At 37.3% G+C, this 23,329-nt stretch overlaps 1 protein-coding gene across 3 annotated transcripts in view; it reads left to right on the top strand.

Annotated features, from left to right (window-relative positions):
- ZFAND4 (zinc finger AN1-type containing 4) overlaps positions 1–23,329 on the top strand; it is a 72,075-nt gene that overhangs the window by 5,778 nt on the left and 42,968 nt on the right. For 2 of the 3 annotated variants that reach the window (XM_060033673.1, XM_060033674.1), the window contains exon 1: positions 8,466–8,752. The exons of the other annotated variant lie outside the window; for it this stretch is intronic. In XM_060033673.1, the coding sequence (XP_059889656.1) occupies positions 8,491–8,752 (262 nt within the window). In that variant the 5' untranslated portion in view covers positions 8,466–8,490. Of the gene's footprint in view, positions 1–8,465; positions 8,753–23,329 lie in introns of those variants that run through there. 3 annotated transcript variants of the gene reach the window in all.

Here is a 23,329-nt window from a genome sequence, read left to right as displayed (position 1 = left end):
ACCCCATGTCCTTAAGTCCATTCTCTATTTCTACATCTTTATTTCTGCCCTGCAACTAGGTTCATCAGTACCAATTGTTTTCTTTTTTTAGATTCCATATATATGCATTAGCATACGGTATTTGTTTTTCTCTTTCTGATTTACTTCACTCTGTGACAGACTCTAAGTCCATCCACTTTACAACAAATAACTCAGTTTCACTTTTTTATGGCTGAATAATATTCCATTGTATATATGTGCCACATCCTCTTTATCCATTCATCTGTTGATGGACCTTTAGGTTGGTTCCATGTCCTGGCTATTGTAAATAGTGCTGCAGTGAACATTGTGGTACATGTCTCTTTTTTTGCGGTACACGGGCCTCTCACTGTTGTGGCCTCTCCCGTTGCGGAGCACAGGCTCTGGACGCGCAGGCTCAGTGGCCATGGCTCACGTGCCTAGCTGCTCCACGGCATGTGGGATCTTCCCGGACCAGGGCACAAACCCGTGTCCCCTGCATCGGCAGGCAGACTCTCAACCACTGCGCCACCAGGGAAGCCCCATGTCTCTTTTTGAATTATGGTTTTCTCAGAGTATATGCCCAGTAGTCGGATTGCTGGGTCATATGGTAGTTCTATTTTTAGTTTTTTAAGGAAGCTCCATACTGTTTTCCATAGTGGTTGTATACAACCACTATGCGGGATACACACCAACAGTGTGAGAGGGTTCCCTTTTAACCACACCCTTTCCAGCATTTATTGTTTCTAGATTTTTTGATGATGGCCATTCTGACCAGCATGAGGTCATTGTAGTTTTGATTTGCATTTCTCTAATAATTAGTGACATTGAGAATCTTTTCATGTGCCTCTTGACCATCTGTATGTCTTCCTTGGTGAAATGTCTGTTTAGGTCTTCTGTCCATCTTTTAATTGGATTGTTTGTTTTTTTGATATTGAGCTCCATGGGTTGTTTGTATATTTTGGAGATTAATCCTTTGTCTGTTGTTTCATTTGCAAATATTTTCTCTCATTCTGAGGGTTGTCTTTTTGTCTTGTTTATGGTTTCCTTTGCTGTGCAAAAGCTTTTAAGTTTAATTAAGTCCCATTTGTTTGTTTTTATTTCCGTTACTCTAGAAGGTGGGTCAAAAAATATCTTGCTGTGGTTTATGTCAAAGAGTATTTTTCCTATGTTCTCCTGTAAGAGTTTTATAGTGTCTGGTCTTATATTTAGGTCTCTAATCCATTTGGAGTTTATTTTTGTGTATAGTGTTAGGTGGTGTTCTAATTTCATTCTTTTACATGTAGCTGTCCAGTTTTCCCAGCACCACTTATTAAAGAGGCTGTCTTTTCTCCATTGTGTGTTCTTACCTCCTTTGTCGTGAATTTGGTGACCATATGTGAGTGTGTTTATCTCTTGGCATTCTATCCTGTACCATTGATCTATATTTCTGTTTTTGTGCCAGTACCATACTGTCTTGATTACTGTAGCTTTGTAGTTTAGTTTGAAGTCAGGGAGCCTGTTTCCTCCAACCTCATTTTCCTTTCTCAAGATTGCTTTGGCTTTTCAGGGTCTTTTGTGTTTCTATACGAACTGTAAAATTTTTTGTTCTAATTCACCAGCAGTATTATTAGCATATTACTTTGTGTTATTATATTTATTACTCATTATTTTGATAAAAAGTATAACAGCACTCAGAGCAGCTGTGCTGCCAGCAATAGCTTTTCTTCCTATGGTGCCGTATCTTCAGGAACATTAGCAGTCTGCACAATGCAATTCAGGTTCCCTATTTAATTAATTATATTCATTATGCTTAATTATATTAAATATACTCCCTAGTTAATTGATGAATTTTATATATTGGTTTTATATATTGAGCTATGGTGAATTTTTATAACTCAGCATAATTAATATAATTAATATAATTAACTATATTGAGTTATAAAAATTCACTGTAGCAGAAATCCCTGTACGTTATGAGTTGTGTAAATATTGGTGGAGTTAGTTTGGAATGAGTAATGATTCCTATGGGAAACCAACATTTCTCCAAACAAACTTTTATAGCATAACCAAACACTTCTTCATGTCTAAAGCAGGGATAATACCTTACCTATATTACAGGTTTGCTCTAAAACTCAGTTGAGAGGATGAATATTTATTTACTCTTTCATTGAACAAACCTTTAATGAGTACCAATATGTACAAAACACTGTGCTAGGTGATGGGGTGGTAAATCAGATGCCCTTCCCTTAAGGAGCCTACAATTTAGTAGAATAAGGAAGTCATGTAAAAAATGAAATTGATTGTAATGGGTGCCATATATGATGGAGGTCAGGGTGTGAAGGGGAGGAACTGTAAACGGCTTTGTGGAATAGTTTCTATTCGACTTGAGTCTTGAAAGATCACAGGTGCCTGTCAGGTAGCCAAGTGTGGGAATGGTGGTAAGTAGAGGAAAGCAGGAGCAACGATATAGAGACCAGTGTTTTCTGAAGCCGCAGTTACAAATGATTAGAGGATAGAAGTACCAGATATATTGCAGGATGGGATGAGGTATGTGTATAAATAAAATAGGGCTGGAAGGTGAGATGCATGATCTTAGGAGCCTTTCTAAGGAGTCTGAATTCTGTAGACAGTGGGAAGCCATCGTGGGACCTTGAGCTAAGAAATAACATGATCAATTCTACATTTTAAAAAGATAACTGTGCTTCACATCATATGTCATTAGGGAAATGCAAATTAAAACAATGAGATACTATTATATGCCTATTAGAATGGTCAAAATCCAGAACACTGACAACATCAAATGCTGGTGAGGATGTGGAGCAGTAGGAGCTCTTATTCCTTCCTGGTGGGAACGCAATATAGAACAGCCACTTTTGAAGACACTTTGGCAGTTTCTTACAAAACTAAACATACCCTTACTGTAAGATCTAGCAGTTGTACTCACTGGTGTTTACCCCGGTAAGTTGAAAACTTATACGTCTACACAAAAACCTGCACATGGATGTTTATAGTGGCTTTACTCATAAACTATTCTGTGTGATACTATAATGATGGGTACATTACTATACATTTGTGGAAATCAATAGAATTTGCAACACCAAGAATGAACCCTAATGTGAACTATGGCCTTTGAGTGATAATGATGTGTCAATGTAGGTTCATCTGTTGTAACAAATACACCACTCTGGTGTAGGTTGTTGATGGTGGGAGAGGCTGTGCATGTGTGGGGGCAGGGAGTGTGTGGGAACTGTCTGTACTTCTGCCTAATTTTGCAGCGAACCTAAAACTGCTCTAAACAATAGTTTATTTAAAAGGAAAAAAAATTCAGGCTTTAGGCCAACTTAGATTCATTTCCCTCATTTAGTCTGAATTGATGGTTTCACCCCAGTGCATTCTAAAGTCAAATATTAAAAAATTTTAGAACTTTGAGTGACCTTTCCCCCTATTATCTATAGATAATTAAGAGTAAAGTAATTTCTGAACTATGTGATGTGATACCCTAATCCAGTTTTTATTAAACTTTCTTTTTTTAAAAAAGGTAACTGTTGACATCCTAGAGAATGGATCAGAAGAGTGAAGGGCAGGTGTCAAGGATTATAGCTAGGCTATCAAAGTTGCTCAGTTAAGAGCTAATGAAGACCTGAACTAAGTCCTAATCAGTGTGGCTGGAGAAGGTCACAGATTATAGAAATGTTAAGTTGTACTGTTAGGATTAGATACCTTGAGGCTAGCAGAAAAATCTAAAATGATTCCTAGCTTTCTGGCTTAAGTGATTAGGTTAATGGTGGTACCCTTTACCAAGATGGAGACTGTAGGACAAGAAGGAGGTTTGTAGGAAAGATGATTAGTTTTGGACGTGTTGGATTTCAGGTGTCTGTCTTGTATCCAGATTTTACTTGATTTTAAAGATTTATTTATTATTTATTTATTTTGTTTATTTTTGGCTGCATCAGGTCTTAGTTGTGGCACTTGGGATCTTCGTTGAGGCATGTGGGATCTTTTGTTGTGGTGCACGGGCTTCTCTCTAGTTGTGGCATGCGGGTTTTCTCCTCTCCAGTTGTGGCGTGCAGGCTCCAGGGTACATAGGCTCTGTAGTTTGCAGCACGTGGGCTGTAGCTGAGGTGCGTGAGCTCAGTAGTTGTGGTGTGCGGGCTTAGTTGCCCCATGGCATGTGGGATCTTAGTCCCCTGACCAGGGATCGAACCCACGTCCCATGCTTTGTAAGGCAGATTCTTTACCACTGGACCACCAGGCAAGTACCTATTTTTATTTTTTTAAAAATGTTTATTTATTTATTTATGTGGCTGCATCAGGTCTTGGTTGTGGCACGTGAGCTCTTTGTTGTGGCGTGTAGGCTTCTCTCTAGTTGTGGCATGTGGGTTCCAGAGTGTGCGGGCTCAGTAGTTGCGGCACATGGGCTTTCTAGTTGTGGCACGTGGGCTCTAGAGCATGTGGGCTTAGTTGCCCCGTGGTATGTGGGATCTTAGTTCCCCAACCAGGGATTAAACCGGTGTCCCCTGCATTGGAAGGTGGATTCTTTTTTTTTTAAAATAAATTTATTTATTTATTTATTTATTTTTGGCTGCGTTGGGTCTTCGTTGCTGTGCACAGGCTTTCTCTAGTTGTGGCGAGTGGGGGCTACTCTTCGTTGCGGTGCACCGGCTTCTCACTCTGGTGGCTTCTCTTGCTGTGGAGCACGGGCTCTAGGCGTGTGGACTTCAGTAGTTGTGGCATGCGGGCTCAGTAGTTGTGGCTCATGGGCTCTAGAGCGCAGGCTCAGTAGTTGTGGCGCACGGGCTTAGTTGTTCTGCGGCATGTGGGATCTTCCTGGGCCAGGGCTTGAACCCGTGTCCCCTGCATTGGCAGGTGGATTCTTAACCACTACGCCACGAGGGAAGTCCCCTGGAAGGTGGATTCTTAACCACTGGACCACCAGGGAAGTTCCTAGTATCCAGATTTTAGATACCTGTGAAAATCATGTCTATAGAATGGAGATGTAGGTTATTAATCAAACCACAAGTTTTAAAAAATAACTTCTCCTTAATCACATTGTTATGAAAATTGCGGTGACTTCAGTGATATATCCTTTGGCAAAAAAAAGTAAAAAATTTATCACCCATTTTTCTTCTTCATTCCTGCACTGCCCTAGTGTTCACATTCTGTTCACCTAGTCTTACAAATATTCTTCCCCCACTCTGAGGCTTTACCCATTCTGAAATACATTCAAGAGTCTACCTACCTTTAGGGAATACTTCTCAACTTATTTTATGAGGGCAGTATTACCTTGATATCAAACCAGACACTAGATCAATAACTTGTATGGATATAGACACAAAAATCTTCAAAAAATACTAACAAACTAAATCTAGTAACATATATAAATGATTACAGACCATATACAAATGGATTTATCCCACTGATTCAAGGTTGGTTCAATATATCAAAAAGCAGTCAATGTAATACACCATATTAATAGAATATGAGACAAAAACCACATGATCATCTGAGACACTAAAGAAAAGTATTTGACAAAATCTAACACTGTGATTTAAAAAAGACAACTGACACCTAAACTAAGTAGGAATAGAAGGGAACGTTCTCCATCTGATAAAGATTACCTATGAAAACCCCACAGCTAAAATCATAACTCGTGGTGAGAGGCTGAATGATTTTCCCTACAACAGGAAAAAGACAAGAATGTTTGCTCTTACCACTTCTATTCAACCTGTATTGGAGATTCCAGGCAGGGCAATTAGGTAAGAAAAGGAAATAAAGGTCATCTAGATGGGAAAGGAAGAAGTTAAAATTTCTGTTTGTAGTTGACATTATCTTGTATGTAGAAAATCCTAAGGAATCCACTTAGAAAAATACTAGAACTACTGAGTTCAGCAAGGTTGCAGTGAACAAGACCAATATATTAAAATCAATTGTATTTTTATACACTAGCAATGAGCAATCTGACAATGGAACTAAGAACAATTTCATTGATAGTGACATCAAAAAGAACAAAATTCTTAGAAACACGTTTTTAAAATACAAAACGTATAATCTGAAAGCTATAAAACATTGTTGAAAGCAATTAAAGAAGTTATAAATAAACTGAAAGATATTGCATGTTGATGGATTATAAGACTTAATATTGTTAAGATGGTAATACTATCCAAATTAATCTGTAGACTGAACACAGTCCTTATCAAAATCCCAACTGGTGTTTCTGCAAAATACACAAGCTGATCCTATAATTCCTATGGAAATTCAGATGACCCAGAATAGCCAACAATCTTGAAAGAGAAGAACAAGTTAGAAGACTCACACTTCCCGATCTCAAAACTTACTACAAAGCTACAAAGACAGTATGCTACTGGCATAAGGATAGACATATAGATCAATGGAACAGAATTGAGGTTATGGTCAGCTGGTTTTCAACAAGGGTGCCAAGACAATTCAATGAATTTAGAATAGTCTTTCTAACAAATGGTGCTGAGACAACTGGTTATTTGTCTGCAAAAGAATAGATCTGTACCCCTATTGTACAACAACCACAAAAATAAATTCAAAATGGACTATAGACCTAAATGTAAGGGCTACACTATACAATTCTTAGAAAAATATGTACTGGTCAATTGTTATTACCTTGCATTAGGCAAAGCTTTTAAAATATGACACCCAAAGTATAAGCAACAGAAGAAAAATAGTCAAATTGGGCTTCATTAAAATTAAAAACTTTTGTGCTTCAAAGGAAACTATCAAGAAAGTTAAAAGACAACCCATGAAATTGGAGAAAATATTTGTGAATCATATATCCGTTAAACAGCTTGTATCTGGAAAGTGTTAGACATAAATAACTCAATGGACAGGATCTGTATGGACTTTCTGAATAGACATTTCTGTAAAGAATATGTGCAAATGGGTACTAAGCACATAAAAAGATTCTTAACATCATTAGTCATTAAGGCAAATCACAACCACAGTGAGACACTACTTCATACACACTACGATGGCTTTAATCAAAAGACAATAAAATGTATTGGCAAGGATGTGAAGAAATCCAAACCCTTGTTCATTGTTGGTGGGGATGTAAAATGGTTTAGACCACTTTTGAAAACAGTATGGTAGTCCCACAAATTGCTAAACACAGGGTTACCACACAACCCATCAGTTCCACTTCTAGATATATACGGAAGAGAAAGGAAAAAACATGTCTATCACAGACTTGTAATTGAGTGTTCTCATAGCATTATTCATAATAGGCAAAAATTGGAAACAACCCAGAATGCCCATCAACTGATGGCTGGATAAGTAACGTGGTACATCCTTATAATGGACTATTATTCAGAAATAAAAAAGAATGAAGTACTGATACATCTTAGAACATGGATGAACTTTGAAAACATTATGCTAAGTGAAAGAAGCTGGTCACAAAAGTTTACATATTGTATGATTCTATTTATGTGAAATGTCCAGAATAGGCAAAATTTTAAAAACAAAGTAGATTAGTGATTGCCTAGGGCTGAGAGAGACAGAATTTAGGAGTGTGTCTAAAGAATAAGAGGTTCCTTTTAGGTTTGATGAGAATGTTCTAAAAATGATTATGGTGATGGTTGTACAATTTTGTAACCATACTAAAGCCCAGTAAATTTTAGGCTTTAAATGGGTGAATTTTATGGTATATAAATTATATCGCCATAAAGGTACTGAAAAGGTTTACCTACTTCTCCAGAAAGAATATGTATCATTTGTCCTTTTAGTTTAAGTTCAAGCCCCCTCCGCCTTTTCAAAGTTTTCACTGATTAATAGCAATTTATCAATTTGATTATTCCTATTCTCCTAATTATACACTTATAATTTATTTTAGTATTTCTGTTGGTTGTGTTTGCCTTTCATATTCATTAGCCATTGTATGTTTGTGTGTAGAGATTATGTCTAATGTCTGTTACCAGTATTAACCTCATCTCAGTGCTATACTGGTGGACAACCTTTGGAAACCCAAATTCTTATTGATTATTTAGTGAATCCTACTTTTAAGATGGTTACTATTCCTTTTATTCAGTGTGATTCAGATGTACAATGGCTATAACATACTTTGTATGGGTTATAAAATGTAACTTACGTGTTTTAGGAAAGGATGTGCATAAGTTATTCAAAGTTTTGCAAATATATACCTACATGTGGAGTTCATTGGTTTAAATATCATTAACAAAAAAACATATTTGTTGAGCATGTAGTGTAAGTAACTGCTGAGCTCTAGTAAGATAAAGTGTAGCAAATATACCTGTTCTTAATAATCTTACACTCTAATTGGGAGAGTGAGTTCAAAGACAATTGTGTAAAGTTCAGGATTAGGCCTAGTAAGCACTAAAATGAATTCCGGGCTCTCTGGAAGGCTGATATGGGCCAGAGTTGAGAAAATCTTTGTGGAGGAATGAGACTTTCACATAGGCTTGTTAAAAAAACATTATTCTTGTTTTTTAGGTACAAAACTCAAAACATGAACAACGATATATATTACCAATGTTCAAAGCTGATTTGGTTAGAACTGGAATACAGTTGCCTACAACATATTCCAGAGGAATTAGAAAAGTCAAAGTAATGGATAACAGAAAAGATCCTCCATTCTTCAATGAAGATAACATGGGACCATTTTACTACAGACTTCCTTTCTATGATACCATGGAGCTCTTCATTGAAACACTGACTGGAACATGTTTTGAGCTGAGAGTTTCACGCTTTGAAGCTGTTATTTCTGTGAAAGCAAAAATTCGAAGATTGGAAGGTACTAGTCTTTCTTGTTTTGTAGGATATGAGGATTAAATTTGTTCTTCAAGAGTGTATAATAACTTTTTAGCTTTTGTTATGGAGAAATGTCAAACATACATGGAATTAGAAAGAAATGGAGAATGAATCCTTATATACGTCCTACTCAGCTTCAACGGTTATCAATTCATGAACTGTTTTTTCCATTCCTGCATTTCCCCCACTCTGTTCCCTTTCTACCAGATTCTTTTGAATCAAAGCAAATCCCTGGCATTATGTTAATGGTGTGAAATAATATTTTAAAATAGTTTTTCAACAGGTTATGATGATGTGAAGATTCTGCAATAACTACCTTACAGTGATAATTGAATTCCCTTTTATTGACCCTGTTTACTTTTTTAGAGTGCTTTGTGAATTCTTTTTTTTTTTTTTTTTTTTGCGGTACGCGGGCCTTTCACTGTTATGGCCTCTCCCGTTGCGGAGCACAGGCTCCGGACGCGCAGGCGGCTACGACTCACGGGCCCAGCCGCTCCACGGCATGTGGAATCTTCCCGGACTGGGGCACGAACACGCGTCCCCTGCAACGACAGGCGGACTCCCAACCACTGCGCCACCAGGGAAGCCCTACTTTTTCTTTTTTTAATGTGGAGATTTTCTGGGAAGAGTTTTTGGTTTACATTTACATAGATTTGAAGTTTCCTCAGTATAGCAGGGATACTGAATATTGTATAATGTCTCTTTTGTGGTTAGCGTATTTGTGAAAAGTGTTATAAATTACTTTGTGTTAAAATTAGTCTTTTTCTTTGTACTTGGCAGATTTCTGAAATAAGTGGTATTTGCCATTTATAGTTGTTAAAATCCAGTAAAGACTAGAAAATTTTCCATATAACACTAAATGGATCTTTGCTTTTTGAGCCAGCTGGAACTTGCTTGTAATATAAAGGTAGAAACTAGCATGCCCTCCAGCTCAGTTTAAGTTCAGAATTATAGAAGGATGAGGAGGATTGGAATTTTTTATCTTTGTAAAGTCAGGGATCCTGGTATCTGAGTTTCTGAAATTTGGTATTCCTCTAGTAACTAAGTTCTATTGAAGTTAGTGACCAGCTGAGTCCAATGACCACATCAGTACACCCATTAATGGCACATGAAGCTTTTCTGTCCCCAAATGATTTGGTGAAATACAGAGTCAGAATAGTTTATTTTGACTTTTCCTGCTCTTTTATTTATATGATGGTGTAATGATGTCTTTTTAGGAGCGGTAAGATTTAAAAAAAACCCTCTTGTGTTCTAAGTAATCTCTGCATTTTTTCCTGCTTTCAGGCATTTTGAATAATCTCCGTGCAGCAGAAGCACTCTAGAGGGCATCCTGTTTAGTTCTCTTAATGGCAGAAGAGTAGATTTGGGCTTAGGAAAGATTAGGGGCTCATCCCAGGGAAATATTTACTGACAGAGTTGGACCAGAGCCAAGATATAGGCTACTTGTCCCCTGTAGGAGGAGACATAGGGTAAGAGCAATGACTTTGTAGTTATTAGACAGTTGAAACCTAGTTTAGACATTTATAAAACGAATATACTTATTGGGAGATTAAATGAGGTAATATGTAAAATCTCTACAGTCTTTGTCTGCTTGGGCTGTCACAATAAAATAGCATAGACTGGGAGGCTTAAACAACAGAAATTTATTTTCTCACAGTTCCAGAGCCTGAAACTCTGAGATCAGGGTACCAGCATGATTAGATTCTGGTGAGGCTTTCTTCCTGACTTGTAGACAGGTTTGTTTTCACTGTGTCCTCACATGGGCATCTCTTCTTATAAGGGCTTGGATCCAACCATAAGGGCCTTACCCTCATGACCTCATCTAAACCTAATTATCTCCCAAAGGCCCCATCTCCGAATACCATCACTTTGAGGGTTAGGACTTCAAGATATAAATTTTGGGGGGATACAGTTCAGTCCATAGCACTTACCACTAGTGGCCAATAGATCTTAATTCCTGTTCCCATTCCCCATCCTTCTAGCCCTCACCCCTTCTTTCCCTCCTATTCTCTAAACTTTTGTAACTTCTTGCAGCCCGTGGGCAGGGATAGTCACTCTGCTCTTCAGGAGGCTTTAAGAGGGCATCCTTCATGTAAAATTAATTTTAATCCTTTTCTAGGTGATATTTCTATTTCTACCCAGGATGACATTTGAGGATAACATGGTGGGTAAGACTCTCCAAGATAAAAGGATATGGAGTAGGTAGGATAGGAAGGCAGAGGTGACACTGTTCAGTTTAATCCTTCAGGGAAATGGTTGCCCTGCCAGACTGCTTTTCCTTTTGGGCAACTTTTGGGAAGCTGGGAACTAGAGCATAGTGGGAGATAGGAGGGTAGATGGAGGGGACTGCAGAGAAAGGGTTGAAGGAGTGTGCTGGATTAGGAATGATGAGGCTGTAGTACCTACAAGGGGACTTTAAATGGGTCTTGAAGGGACAGGAGCAACTGAAGCCAGACTGCCTGATTTCAGATTACCAACTGAGTAAATTACTTAACCTCTCTTTACCTCAGTTGTGCTAATTTAAAATGGGACTAATAATAGTACCTAGTTCAGAGTTGTCCTCAGGATTAAATGAATTCAATGAAAAGCATTTAGCAGAGCATCTGTGCTCTTTATGAGGGGAAAATGGTTAGTCTGTGGAGATAGTGCAATATGTACCAAAGGATATAAGAGCCATGCCCTTGGGAGGAGATGTAATTTAGTTCTCTTGAGTTTCCAGAGAAGGAAAATTCTTTGGAGCTTATCATTACCTAAAGTAGTGTTCTGCAAAGAAGAGTACATGGTACTCAGAGGATAGGAATTTGGAAAGAAAAAAATGTTCCAAGAAATGTAAGGGATTATTGTCAGCTGGTTTTTTATTGCCGTGGGCAGTGGATTCCCTGTACTTGCCATCAAATCATTGGCATTACCGCTCCCTAATAAAGATTTCTCTTCCGTACATGGGATAGGATTGTTTCCCTGGCCAACTTTATGAGTTGGTGGGACCATGTTAATAGTTCTGGCCAGTGAGCTATGAATGGAAGTCTCCATCAGCCTGGGTCCCTGAGTGACTATAGTGAGCAGAGCCCTCCTGACATGCATTAGACATGTAACTTGAGCAAAAAATAAATCTTTGTCTTAAGCCATTGACGTTTTGGGGATGGTTTGGGGTAAGTTCAATATAACCTACTTTATTTTGCCTGATACAGTATCAACTAGGGATCCATTTTTTTCACTTTATAAATAATTGGCTATATAAATACCACTTATTGAATTAGTCTAGTCTTTTCTCACTAAAGTAATTTCATACCTGTCATGTTTTACATTTTTATATGCACACAACTCTTAATCACCTGATGTGTCCCCCCGTGCCAAAATTATACTGTCTTACTTATTGTAATACAATTTATAAGTTTTGATAGCTGATTGTATCCATACATATTAAGCATTATGTCATCTCGGAGAACTGACCCCTTTATCACTAGGTAATGCCCCTCTTTATCTCGGATATTTTTCCTTGGTCTGTAGCCTGTTCTGTCTGCAATTAATATAGCTACTCTAGCTTTTTTTTTTGATTAGCATTAGCATAATATATCGTTTTCCATCCCTTTACTTCTTTTTCCCTCAGTTTTATTGAGGTATAATTGACAAATAAAATTGTATCCGTCCCTGTACTTTTTTTATATCCAGCTATATTACTATTTATTTTATTTTATTTTATTTTTTTAACATCTTTATTGCAGTATAATTGCTTTACAATGGTGTGTTAGTTTCTGCTTTATAACAAAGTGAATCAGCTATACATATACATATATCCCCATATCTCGTCCCTCTTGCATCTCCCTCCCTCCCACCCTCCCTATCCCACCCCTCTAGGTGGTCACAAAGCACCGAGCTGATCTCCCTGTGCTATGCGGCTGCTTCCCACTAGCTATTGGTTTTACATTTGGTATTATATATATATCCGATGTGGCACATACATACAATGGAATATTACTCAGCCATAAAAAGAAACGAAATTGAGTTATTTGTAGTGAGGTGGATGGACCTAGAGTCTGTCATACAGAGTGAAGTAAGTCAGAAAGAGAAAAGCAAATACCGTATGCTAACACATATATATGGAATCCAAAAAAAAAAAATGGTCATGAAGAACGTAGCGACAGGATGGGAATAAAGACAGGACGGGAATAAAGACGCAGACCTACTAGAGAATAGACTTGAGGACATGGGGAGGGGGAAGGGTAAGCTGGGACAAAGTGAGAGAGTGGCATGGACATATATACATCCCTCTACTTTTAATCTATATATATCTTTATATTTAAAGTGGATTTCTTATAGACAACATGTAGTTGGGTCTTGTTTTTTGATCCACTCTGACAATCTCTGTCTTTTAATTGGTTTATTGAGGCAATTGATGTTTAAAATGATTACTGATATAGTTGAATTAACAACTACCATATCTGTTTCTATTTTCTACTCATTGCCCTTATTCTTTGTTCCTTCTTTAATGCTCTTTCTTTCTTTATGTAGATCTATATCATTTTCCTTTTCTCTGAAGAACTTCATTTCCTGCAAGGCAGTTGTACTAGCAACAAATTATCTCAAATTTTTTTTATCTGAGAAACTCTATTTCTCCTTCACTTTTGAAGGATAATTTCATAGGGTACAGAATTCTAGGTTGGTGGTCTTTTTCTTTCAACATTTTAAATATTTTACTCCACTCTCTTCTTGCTTATAGGATTTTGGATAAGAAGGTTCCTGTAATTATTATCCATATGGTTTTTCCTCTGTCTTCTTTGAAGACTTTCTCTTTGTCTTTGCTTTTCTGCAGTTTGATATAACATGCCTAGGTGTAGATTTTAAAATTTTTATCCTATTTATCCTATTTATCCATCACAATCCTTCTGATGTGCAGCTATCCTATATGGTGTTCTCTGAGCTTCCTAATCTGTGCTTTGGTGTATCTCATTAATTTTGGAAAATTCTGGGTCATTATTACTTAAACTATTTCTTCTGTTCCAATTTTCTCTTTCTTCTAGTATTCCAGTTACACGTTTTGAAAAATTTCAATAGTTCTTTGATGTTCCTTTTTTTAAAAATTCTTTTTTCTCTTTACATTTTGATTTGAGAAGTTCCTGTTGACATTTCTTTCAGTTCACTGATTCTTTCCTTGCCTTACCCAGTCTGCTGATGAGTGAGCCTGTCAAAGGCACATCTTTTTCCATCCCTTTACTTCTTTTTTCCCCAGCTTTATTGAGCTTCCTTTTGCTTATATGTAATACACATGCATTTGAGATTTATTCATATTGTTCCATATATCAATAGTTCATTCCGTTTATGGTTGAGTAGTTTTCCATTGTATGGATATACTACACTTACTCATTCCCAAGTTGAGGACACTTCAGTTTTTGGTGATTTTGAATAAGGCCATTTCAACTTTCATGTACAGTTTTGGTTGGTTTTTTTTTGCGGTACGCGGGCCTCTCACTGTTGTGGCCTCTCCCGTTGCGGAGCACAGGCTCCGGACGCGCAGGCTCAGCGGCCATGGCTCACAGGCCCAGCCGCTCTGCAGCATGTGGGATCTTCCCGGACCGGGGAACGAACCCGCGTCCCCTGCATCGGCAGGCAGACTCTCAACCACTGCGCCACCAGGGAAGCCCTGAGATTGGGTTTTTTTGGTGGATTCTATAGGGTTTTCCATGTTCTTAGATCATGTCATCAGTGAATATAGTTTTACTTCTTCCTTTCCAATCTCAATACTTTTTATTTTTGTTTCTTGCCTAATTGTCCTGACTAGAACCGTCAGTAAAATGTTAAATAGAAATGGTGAAAGTGAACATCCGTGTCTTATTTCTTATCTTAGGGGGACAGCTTTCATCCTTTTACGGTTAGATATGGTGGTTACTGATTGTTGTTTTATAGAGACTGTATACCAGCTTGAGGAAATTTCCTTCAATTCCTATTTGTTCAATGTTTTCTCATGAAATAATTGGATTTTGTCACATGCACTTTCTGTATCTATTGAGATGATCATGTGGTTTGTGTGCACTCCTGGGATGAATCCCACTTGGTCGTGGTAGATAATCCTTCTGATGTGCAGCTAGATTCTGTTTGCTAGTATTTTGTTGAGGATATTTGCAACTATATTCACAAGGGATATTAGTCTGTTGTTTTATTTTCCTGTAATATCTTTGGTGTTTACTAGTAACCCAGTAATACTGCCCTGACAGAAGGAGTTGGTAAGTTTTCTGTCCTCTTTTACTTTTTGTGAGAGTTTGTGAAAGATTATGTTAATCCTTTAAATCAGGGGTCCCCATCCCACGGGCTGCAGACTGATACCAGTCCGCAGCCTGTTAGGAACCAGGCCGCACAGCAAGAGGTGAGCAGCAGGTGAGTGAGCGAACAAAGCTTCATCTTTGTGGACCACCTGGAGGGGTGGGATAGGGAGGGTGGGAGGGAGGGAGACGCAAGAGGGAAGAGATATGGGAACATATGTATATGTATAACTGATTCACTTTGATATAAAGCAGAAACTAACACACCATTGTAAAGCAATTATACCCCAATAAAGATGTAAAAAAAAAAAAAAAAGCTTCATCTGCTGCTTCCGATAGCTCGCATTACCACCTGAACCATCTCCCCGCCCACCGCCCCCCATCCGTGGAAGAATTGTCTTCCATGAAACCCATCCCTGGTGCCAAAAAGGTTGGGGACCAATGCTTTAAATTAAATGTTTGGCAGAATTTAGCATTAATGTCTGGTCCTGAGCTCTTTTTGTTGGATGTTCTTTGATTACTGACTCAATCTCTACTTTTTAGGTTTATTCAGATATTCTGTTTCTTCTTGATTCAGTTTTCATAGTTTGTGAGTTTCTAGGAATTATTCCATTTCATGCAGCTTGTTTAATTTTTGTAAGGTCAGTAGCAATGTGTCCACTTTCATTCTTGATTTTTGTGATTTGAGTCTCCCTTTTCTTAGTCTAGCTAAAGTTTTGTCAATTTTGTTACTTTTTTGAAATTACTGATTTCCTTAGTTTTCTCTATTGTTTATTTTGTTTACTCTACTTTATTATTTCTTTCTCCTCCTTGCTTTGAGTTTAGTTTGGTGTTCTGTTTTAGTTTCTTAAGGTGGAAGTTTAAATTATTGATTTGAGATCTTTTCTTCTTTAATGTAGGTGTTTATAGCTATAAATTATAAATATATTAATATTGTCTTTTGTATTTACCTATGTATTTTTTTTTTACCAATGTTCTTTATTTCTTTGTGTGGATTCAAGGTAGCCTCTAGTGTTCCTTCATTGTAGCCTGAAGGACTCCTTTTAACATTTTTTGTATGACAGGCTGCTAGTGACAAACTCTTTCAATTTTTGTTTGTCTGAATTGTCTTAATTCTTGTCCATTTTTGAAGGTTAATTTCATTATATATAGAATTATTGGTTGACAGGTTTTTTTTTCTTTTGGCACTTTGAATATGTCATCTTTTTGCCTTCTGTCTTCCATGGTTTCCGATTAGGAATCAGCTGTTAATCTTATTGACCATGCCTTTGTTTGAAAAGTAACTCTTCTCTTGCTGCTTTCAAGATTCTCTCTTTGTCTCTGTTTGTCAGTCCCCTGTTCAAAACCTTCCAGTGGCTTCCCATCACAATCAAAGTAAAATCCAAATGCACTACTGTTGCATTTAAAGTTTTTCTTACATGTATCTTTTTTTTTTTTTTTGCGGTACGCAGGCCTCTCACTGTTGTGGCCTCTCCCGTTGCGGAGCACAGGCTCCGGACGCGCAGGCTCAGTGGCCATGGCTCACGGGCCCAGCCGCTCCACGTCATGTGGGATACTCCCGTACCGGGGCACGAACCCGCGTCCCCTGCATCGACAGGCTGACTCTCAACAACTGCACCATCAGGGAAGCCCCCTACATGTATCTTTAACCCTGTTTTATTACTTTCCATTTTAGTAATTCTACTTGAGGCACACCACCTTTTTACTCTTTCTTCAATAAGACCAGCATCTTCCTGCTTGAAGGTATCTCCTCCTCCAGATACAGTTATTGTTCATTCTCTCACTTTATTAAAATTCTCAAAGGGAATTCCCTGGTGTTCTGGTGGTTAGGACTGTGTACTGTTACTGCAGAGGGCCTGGGTTCAATCCCTGGTCAGGGAACTAAAGATCCCACAAGCTGTGTGGCATGGCCAAAAAAAATTCTCACATGTCATTTCCTCATGCCTTTCTTAACCACTCTTATTAAAAATATACTTCCCACTCCTACATGTGCCAGTCGCTCTTTATCTTTACCCTGCTGTACTGGTTTTCATTACATTGAATAACCTGGCATTATATTATAGGTGAATGTATGGATGAATGGTTGGATTTATTAGTAGTATTATTTTTAAGTAAAATCTAAGCATCATGAGGTCGTGGTCTTTTTCTTATTCACCAGTGTATTTTTAACCCAGAGACTAATGTCTGACATAGAATAAGCATTCAAATATTTGAGTGAAGGAAATCCAGAGTGATGTTTAATAGTTCTTAACTGTATCTAACTGAAATATGGTCATCTAGTATAGATTATTTTTCCATTTGAGACATTAAAATATGTAGTCTCTTTGTATATGCCATTCCTTCTCTAGTTTATTCTCATAAAGCTCTTTCTACCATTACTTTTTGCATTTTCTGAAGTGACTACAACCCTACAATGTTTTCAAAAGTACTTTAACGTCTTTGTTTTGACAGTATGTATGTACTACATGTACTTACCACATAATGTTAATCTTAAGAATTAAAGTGGAAATTGGCAATGTTGAGTAGAAATATATGTATTCAGTTTAATAAGAAACCAGGAATGGAAATAATTTTCAGTTTATTGGTTTTCTCAATTTCTTTCTTTTAGATAAGCATTTTAAAAATTAATGAATTTTGTTAGAGCAATTTTCAGATCACAATAAAACTGAACAAAAACTAGAGATTTCCTGTAGACTGCATGCCCTCCACCCTCCCTTGTACAACCTCTCCCACTATCAACATCTCACACTAGAGTGAGGCATTTGTTATAGTTGATGAACCTACATTGGCATACCATTTTCACCTAAAGTCCATAGTTTACATTACATAGTTTACATAATGATATATTTACCATTATAGTACTATAGAAGATAATTTCATTGCCCTAAAAGTTCTCTGTGCTGTCCCTATTCATTCCTCCCTCTTCTCAACCCCTGGAAGCCATATTCTTTTTACTGTCTATTCCATAGTTTTGTATTTTCCAGAATGTCATATAGTTGAAATCATAGAGTATGTAGCCTTTTCAGATTGGCTTCTTCCCATTAGCAATATGCATTTATGTTTCCTCCATGCCTTCTAATGGCTTGATAGTTTATTTCTTTATAACACTGAACACTGCTTAGATCTTTATAACACTCCCATTGTCTTCATGTACCCCAGTTTAATTACCCATTCATCTACTGAAGGACATCTTGGTTGCTTCAAGTTTTGGCGATTATGAATAAAGATGCTATAAACATCCATGTGCAGGTTTTTGTGTGGGCATAAGTTTTCAGCTCTTTTAGGAAAATACCAAGGAGTGTGATTGCTGGATTGTATGGTAAGAGTATGTTTAGTTTTGTACAAAACTGCCAAGGTGACTGTACCATTTTGCATTCCCACCAGCGTTGAATGAGGGTTCCTATTGCTGTACATCCTTGCCAGCATTTGATGATGTCAGTGTTCTGGATTTTGGCCATTCTAATAGGTGTGTAGTGGTATTTCATTGTCATTTTAATTTGCATTTCACTAATGACATATGATGTTGAACATCTTTTCAAATGCTTACTTGTTATCTGTATATCTTCTTGGGTAAAGTGTCTGTTCAGGTCTTTAACCCATTTTTAAATTTTAAGTTGTTTCTTTTCTTATTGTTGTTTGTTTTCTCCCAGTCTGTGGCATGTCTTCTCATTCTCTTGACATTGTCTTTTGCAGAGCAGTAGTGTATAATTTTAATGAAGTCTAGCTTATCGATTATTTCTTTCATGTATCATGCTTTTGGTGTTGTATCTAAAAAGTCATCACCATACCCAAGGTCATCTAGGTTTTTCTGCTTGTTATCATCTAGGAGTTTTATAGTTTTGCATTTTACATTTAGGACTCTGATCCATTTTGAGTTTATTTCTGTGAAGCATATAAGGTCTGAGACCAGATTATTTTTAATTTTTTTTGCATGTGGATGTCCAGTTGTTCCAGCACTATTTGTGGAAAAGACTATCTTTGCTCCATTATATTACCTTCACTCTCTTGTCAAAGATCACTTGACTATATTTTTGTGGGTGTATTTCTGTGCTCTCTATTCTATTGATTATATTTGTTTATTCTTTCATCATTACCACGCTGTCTTGATTGCTGTAACTTTATAGTAAGTCTTGAAGTTGCATAGTGTCAGTCTTCAAACTCTGTTCTTCAGTATTGGAATCACTATTCTGGGTCTTTTGCCTTTCCATATAAACTTTACAATAAGTTTATTGATAGCCACAAAACATGCTAAGATCTTGATGGGATTGTGTTGTATCTACAGATCAAGATGGGAAGAACTGACATCTTGACAATATTGAGTCTTCCAGTCCATGAATGTGGAATCTCTCTCTAGTTATTTGGTTATTATTTGATATCTTTCATTACTATTTTATAGTTTTCCTCATATAGCTCTCATACATATTTATTAGATTCATACCTAAGTTTTAAAATTATATTTGGTGCTAACATAAATGATAATGTATTTTCAATTTCAAATTCCACTTGACCATTGCTGGTATATAAAAAAGTGATAGACTTTAGTATATTAATCTGGTATCCTGCGACCTTGCTATAATCTAATTGCTTATCAGTTCCAGGAGTTTTTTTGTTGACTCTTCTTGGATTTTTCTACATAGACAATCATGTCATATGCAAACAAAGACAGTTTTGTAACTTCTTCCCAATCTGTATACTTTTCATTTCCTTTTCTTGTTTTATTGCATTAGCTAGGACTTCCAGTACAATATTCAAAAGCAGTAGTGAGGGGAGACATCCTTGCCTTGTTACTGATCTTAGCAGGAAATCTTTGAATTTCGAACAATTAAGTATGTAGGGTTTTTGTTTTTGTTTTGGTTTTTTTTTGGTCAAATTGAGGAAGTTCCCCTCTATTCCTAATTTGCTGGGAACTTTTATGAAGAATGAATGTTAGATTTCATCAAATACTTTTTTTGCATCTATTGATGTGATCATGTGATTTTTCTTTTTTAACCTGATGACGTGACGGACTACATTGCCTTGCATACTTGGGATAAATCTAACTTGGTCATGGTGTATAATTCTTTTTATTCATGTTGTTGGATTTTATTTGCTAATATTTTATTGAGAATTTTTTCATCTGTGTTCATGAGATATATTGGTCTGTAGTTTTCTTGTAGTGTCTTTGTCTGGTTTTGGTATTAGGGTAATGTTGGCCTCACAGAATGAGTTAGGAAGTATTCCTCTGCTTTTGTCTTCAGGAATCAATTATAGAAAACTGGTGTAATTTCTTTCTTAAATATTTGGTAGAATTCCCCAGTGAAACAATTTGGCCACAGTGCTTTTTGTTTTGGAAGGTTATAAATTATTGATTCAATTTCTTTAATAGATAAAACCCTATTCAGATTGTCTGTTTCTTGTGTGAGTTGTGGCAGCTTGTGTCTTTAAGGAATTGGTTCATTTCATCTAGATTATCAAATTTGTGGGCATAGGATTGTTCATAGTATTCCTTTATTATACTCAAGCTCAGAGATTCTTTTCTTAGCTGTGTTCAGCCTACTAATGAGCCCACTAAAGGCATTCTTCCTTTCTGTTACAGTATTATTAATCTTTTAGCATTTCCTTTTACTTCTTTCTTAGGATTCCATCTCTCTGCTTACATTGCCCATCTGTTCTTGCATGCTGTCTCCTTTATCCATTAGAGCCCTTATCATATTAATCGACTAATCATAGATTTGTTGTTTTACATTCCTGGTCTGGTAATTCCAACTTTGCTGCCCTATATGAGTCTGGTTCTGATGCTTGCTGTGTCTCTTCAAACTGTTTTTTGCCTCGTAGTATGCCTTGTTATTCTTTCTTGATAGACAGACATGATGTACTTGGTAAAAGGAACTGCTGTTACTAGGCCTTTAGTAATGTGGTGGTGAGGTGTAGAGTAAGGTGGAGGATGGGGAAGCTTTCTGCAGCCTGAAAATTAGGTGAGGTCTCAGTCTTCTATTGAGCCTGTGTCCCTGGTCTGAGAACTTCATCAGTGCTTCTCATCCTTTCCCTCCCCTTTCCTTACTCTTAGGTAGCACAGGATGGCTGGAGAGAGCTGAAGTTAAGTATTGCATATTACCTTTTCTCCATGTGGAATGCTAGAATTAGCGGGAGTTGAGTATTTCCCTTCCCTCATGGGGCTAGAGTGGATTGGACTTAGATATTTCCTTTCCCTCAGGTGAGCTAGGCTCTGATAAAACCCCAGCAGACTAGGTGCTGGTAAAATAGTTTCTCTTGAGGGCAGGCCTTGTTAAGAACAGAATGCTCTAGTATATTTCAAACTCATTACTTCCCCCCCTCCCTCTGCTGGAAACACTAGGGGGTTTTTCTCTGATATTCACTGTGAGAACATGGGCAAACTCCTGGAGGTAAAATTCACAAAGTGTGTGTGTGGGGCCGAATGAGTAGGTTCCCTGGAATTTTTAGCTCTCAGATTTGTCCATACTGAGACTCCTGTAGTTCATCAATTATAGGTTAGGTTTTCCTACCCACTGGTTCCAGGTAGAGGTTTCTGCTCTGGTTTGTTGTGATTTTCTATATTCACTTGTCTGTCTCTCCAATATTGGGGGTAGACTTGTCTGTCTCTCCAATATTGGGGGTAGTGATTTGCCCTGTGACCTCATTTCTTTGATGGATTCAAGAAGAGTTGTTGACTTTTTAGTTTGTTCAGGTTTTACTTGTTAGGATTCAGTGGTGACTTCCAAGCTCCTTACATGCTTACCTGGAGATCAGAAGTTTTGACTATATTTTAGGAGGGTCATTCTTGCTGGTGTGCTGAGGATAGTCAGAGAAAGGGGAAGCAGAGGTAGAGGCTGTTACACAAACACAGGTGAGAAATGTGCTGTGTTGGACTATAGAATTGTAGTTGGAAAGATAAATATTTCTATTTGGATGTTTGGATATCTTAGAGCCAGCAAGACTTGCTGACAGATTGAATGGTAGGGTGTGAGAGAAAGAGAGGTGTTGGGGGTAACTCCTTGGTATTTGACCTGAGCAACTTGGATGAATGGAGTTGCTGTTAATTGTGATGGCTACTTCTGGAGCAGAACCAGGTTTGGAGAGAAGAGATCCAAGGGTGCTCCAAAATTAAGAGGCCAGGAAGTTGAGACCGACCAGCCAAGGAGGTTTAGGGGGAGTGGCCAAAGAGGTAATAACAAAACCAAGAGAATGTGTTAGTCATCTTGTGAATAAAATGTATTCCAGGAGGAGGAAGTGATCAGATGCTGGGTAGGCTGCGTAGGAAAAGAATTGAGAATTGGCCATTGGATTTAGCAAATGGAATTAATTGGTGACTTTGACTGCATGACTAAGTTGGTATCAGCCAGATTTCTACACTGTAAAGTTACTATTTTTATCTTTGTAATTAATATCTTGTGATGTGAGGAGCTACCTTGACACTATGCAAACATCCTATTTTTTCTTATCATTTTGGTCAGTAATTTTAGCACCCGTTGATAGGCTTGTCAGTAACAGTTGTTACCATAGTATTTGACCAATGATGATTTTTCTGTTTCTTTTATATTCTGTCTGCATTTATTGGCACTTTACTATAAGGAAGTACTGTCATTTATTTCTCATTATCCCTTTTCCTAATTAGTTATATCAGAATGGACTCATGAATATTTATTCTATGGGTTATAATCTATTACTATTGTATTGTATTGCTGAGATTGTCCCAAATTTGACTATCAGGAGTACCTTCAAATTGGTTCATATTTCCTTTTGAAATGCCACCATCATTTTTTAGGCATATTTTTGCCTTCCCTGGCACCACAAGATATTCCAGGTTCATCTTGTACTTTCCCTGCCACAGTGTTCACATCAGCTGTTTCTCTAAGGTTACTTTTATTGCCGTGGTATTTAGAAACCAAGATCCAGGTGCTAAGTGTACTCCTTGCTTTTGGGGTGTCATTGCTTCTAGGCTTCATAATGGGCAGAGATAGGGAATATGTGTATTTGCACTCATATACCCACACTTCTGTATCTATCTAAATTGATATATGTTAAAAAGCATGAATTCAAACAGATATCTCCAATTCCAATTTATCATTACAGTGCTCATTTTAGCCTTTTCCTTTCCCTATTTTCCCATTTTCTCGCACAGTGAGAAACTTAGTTCACATTATCCATAGCATATCTACTTATTTGCTCAAACTTATACATATACATAAACTATATACATAAATTAATTTAGAATCACTAACCCATGGATCTCTAAGAAACAAATGTACTAACTAGAGTATAATATTTGTGTGCATTTCTTTTTGTTCTTTGCCTATTGTATAGGCAAA

The sequence above is a fragment of the Delphinus delphis genome, chromosome 16, assembly GCF_949987515.2.
Source record: "Delphinus delphis chromosome 16, mDelDel1.2, whole genome shotgun sequence".
In the NCBI taxonomy this organism is placed as follows: domain Eukaryota; kingdom Metazoa; phylum Chordata; class Mammalia; order Artiodactyla; family Delphinidae; genus Delphinus; species Delphinus delphis.
Note: the sequence above shows the minus strand (reverse complement) of the source record. Positions and strands in the feature narration are given on the sequence as shown.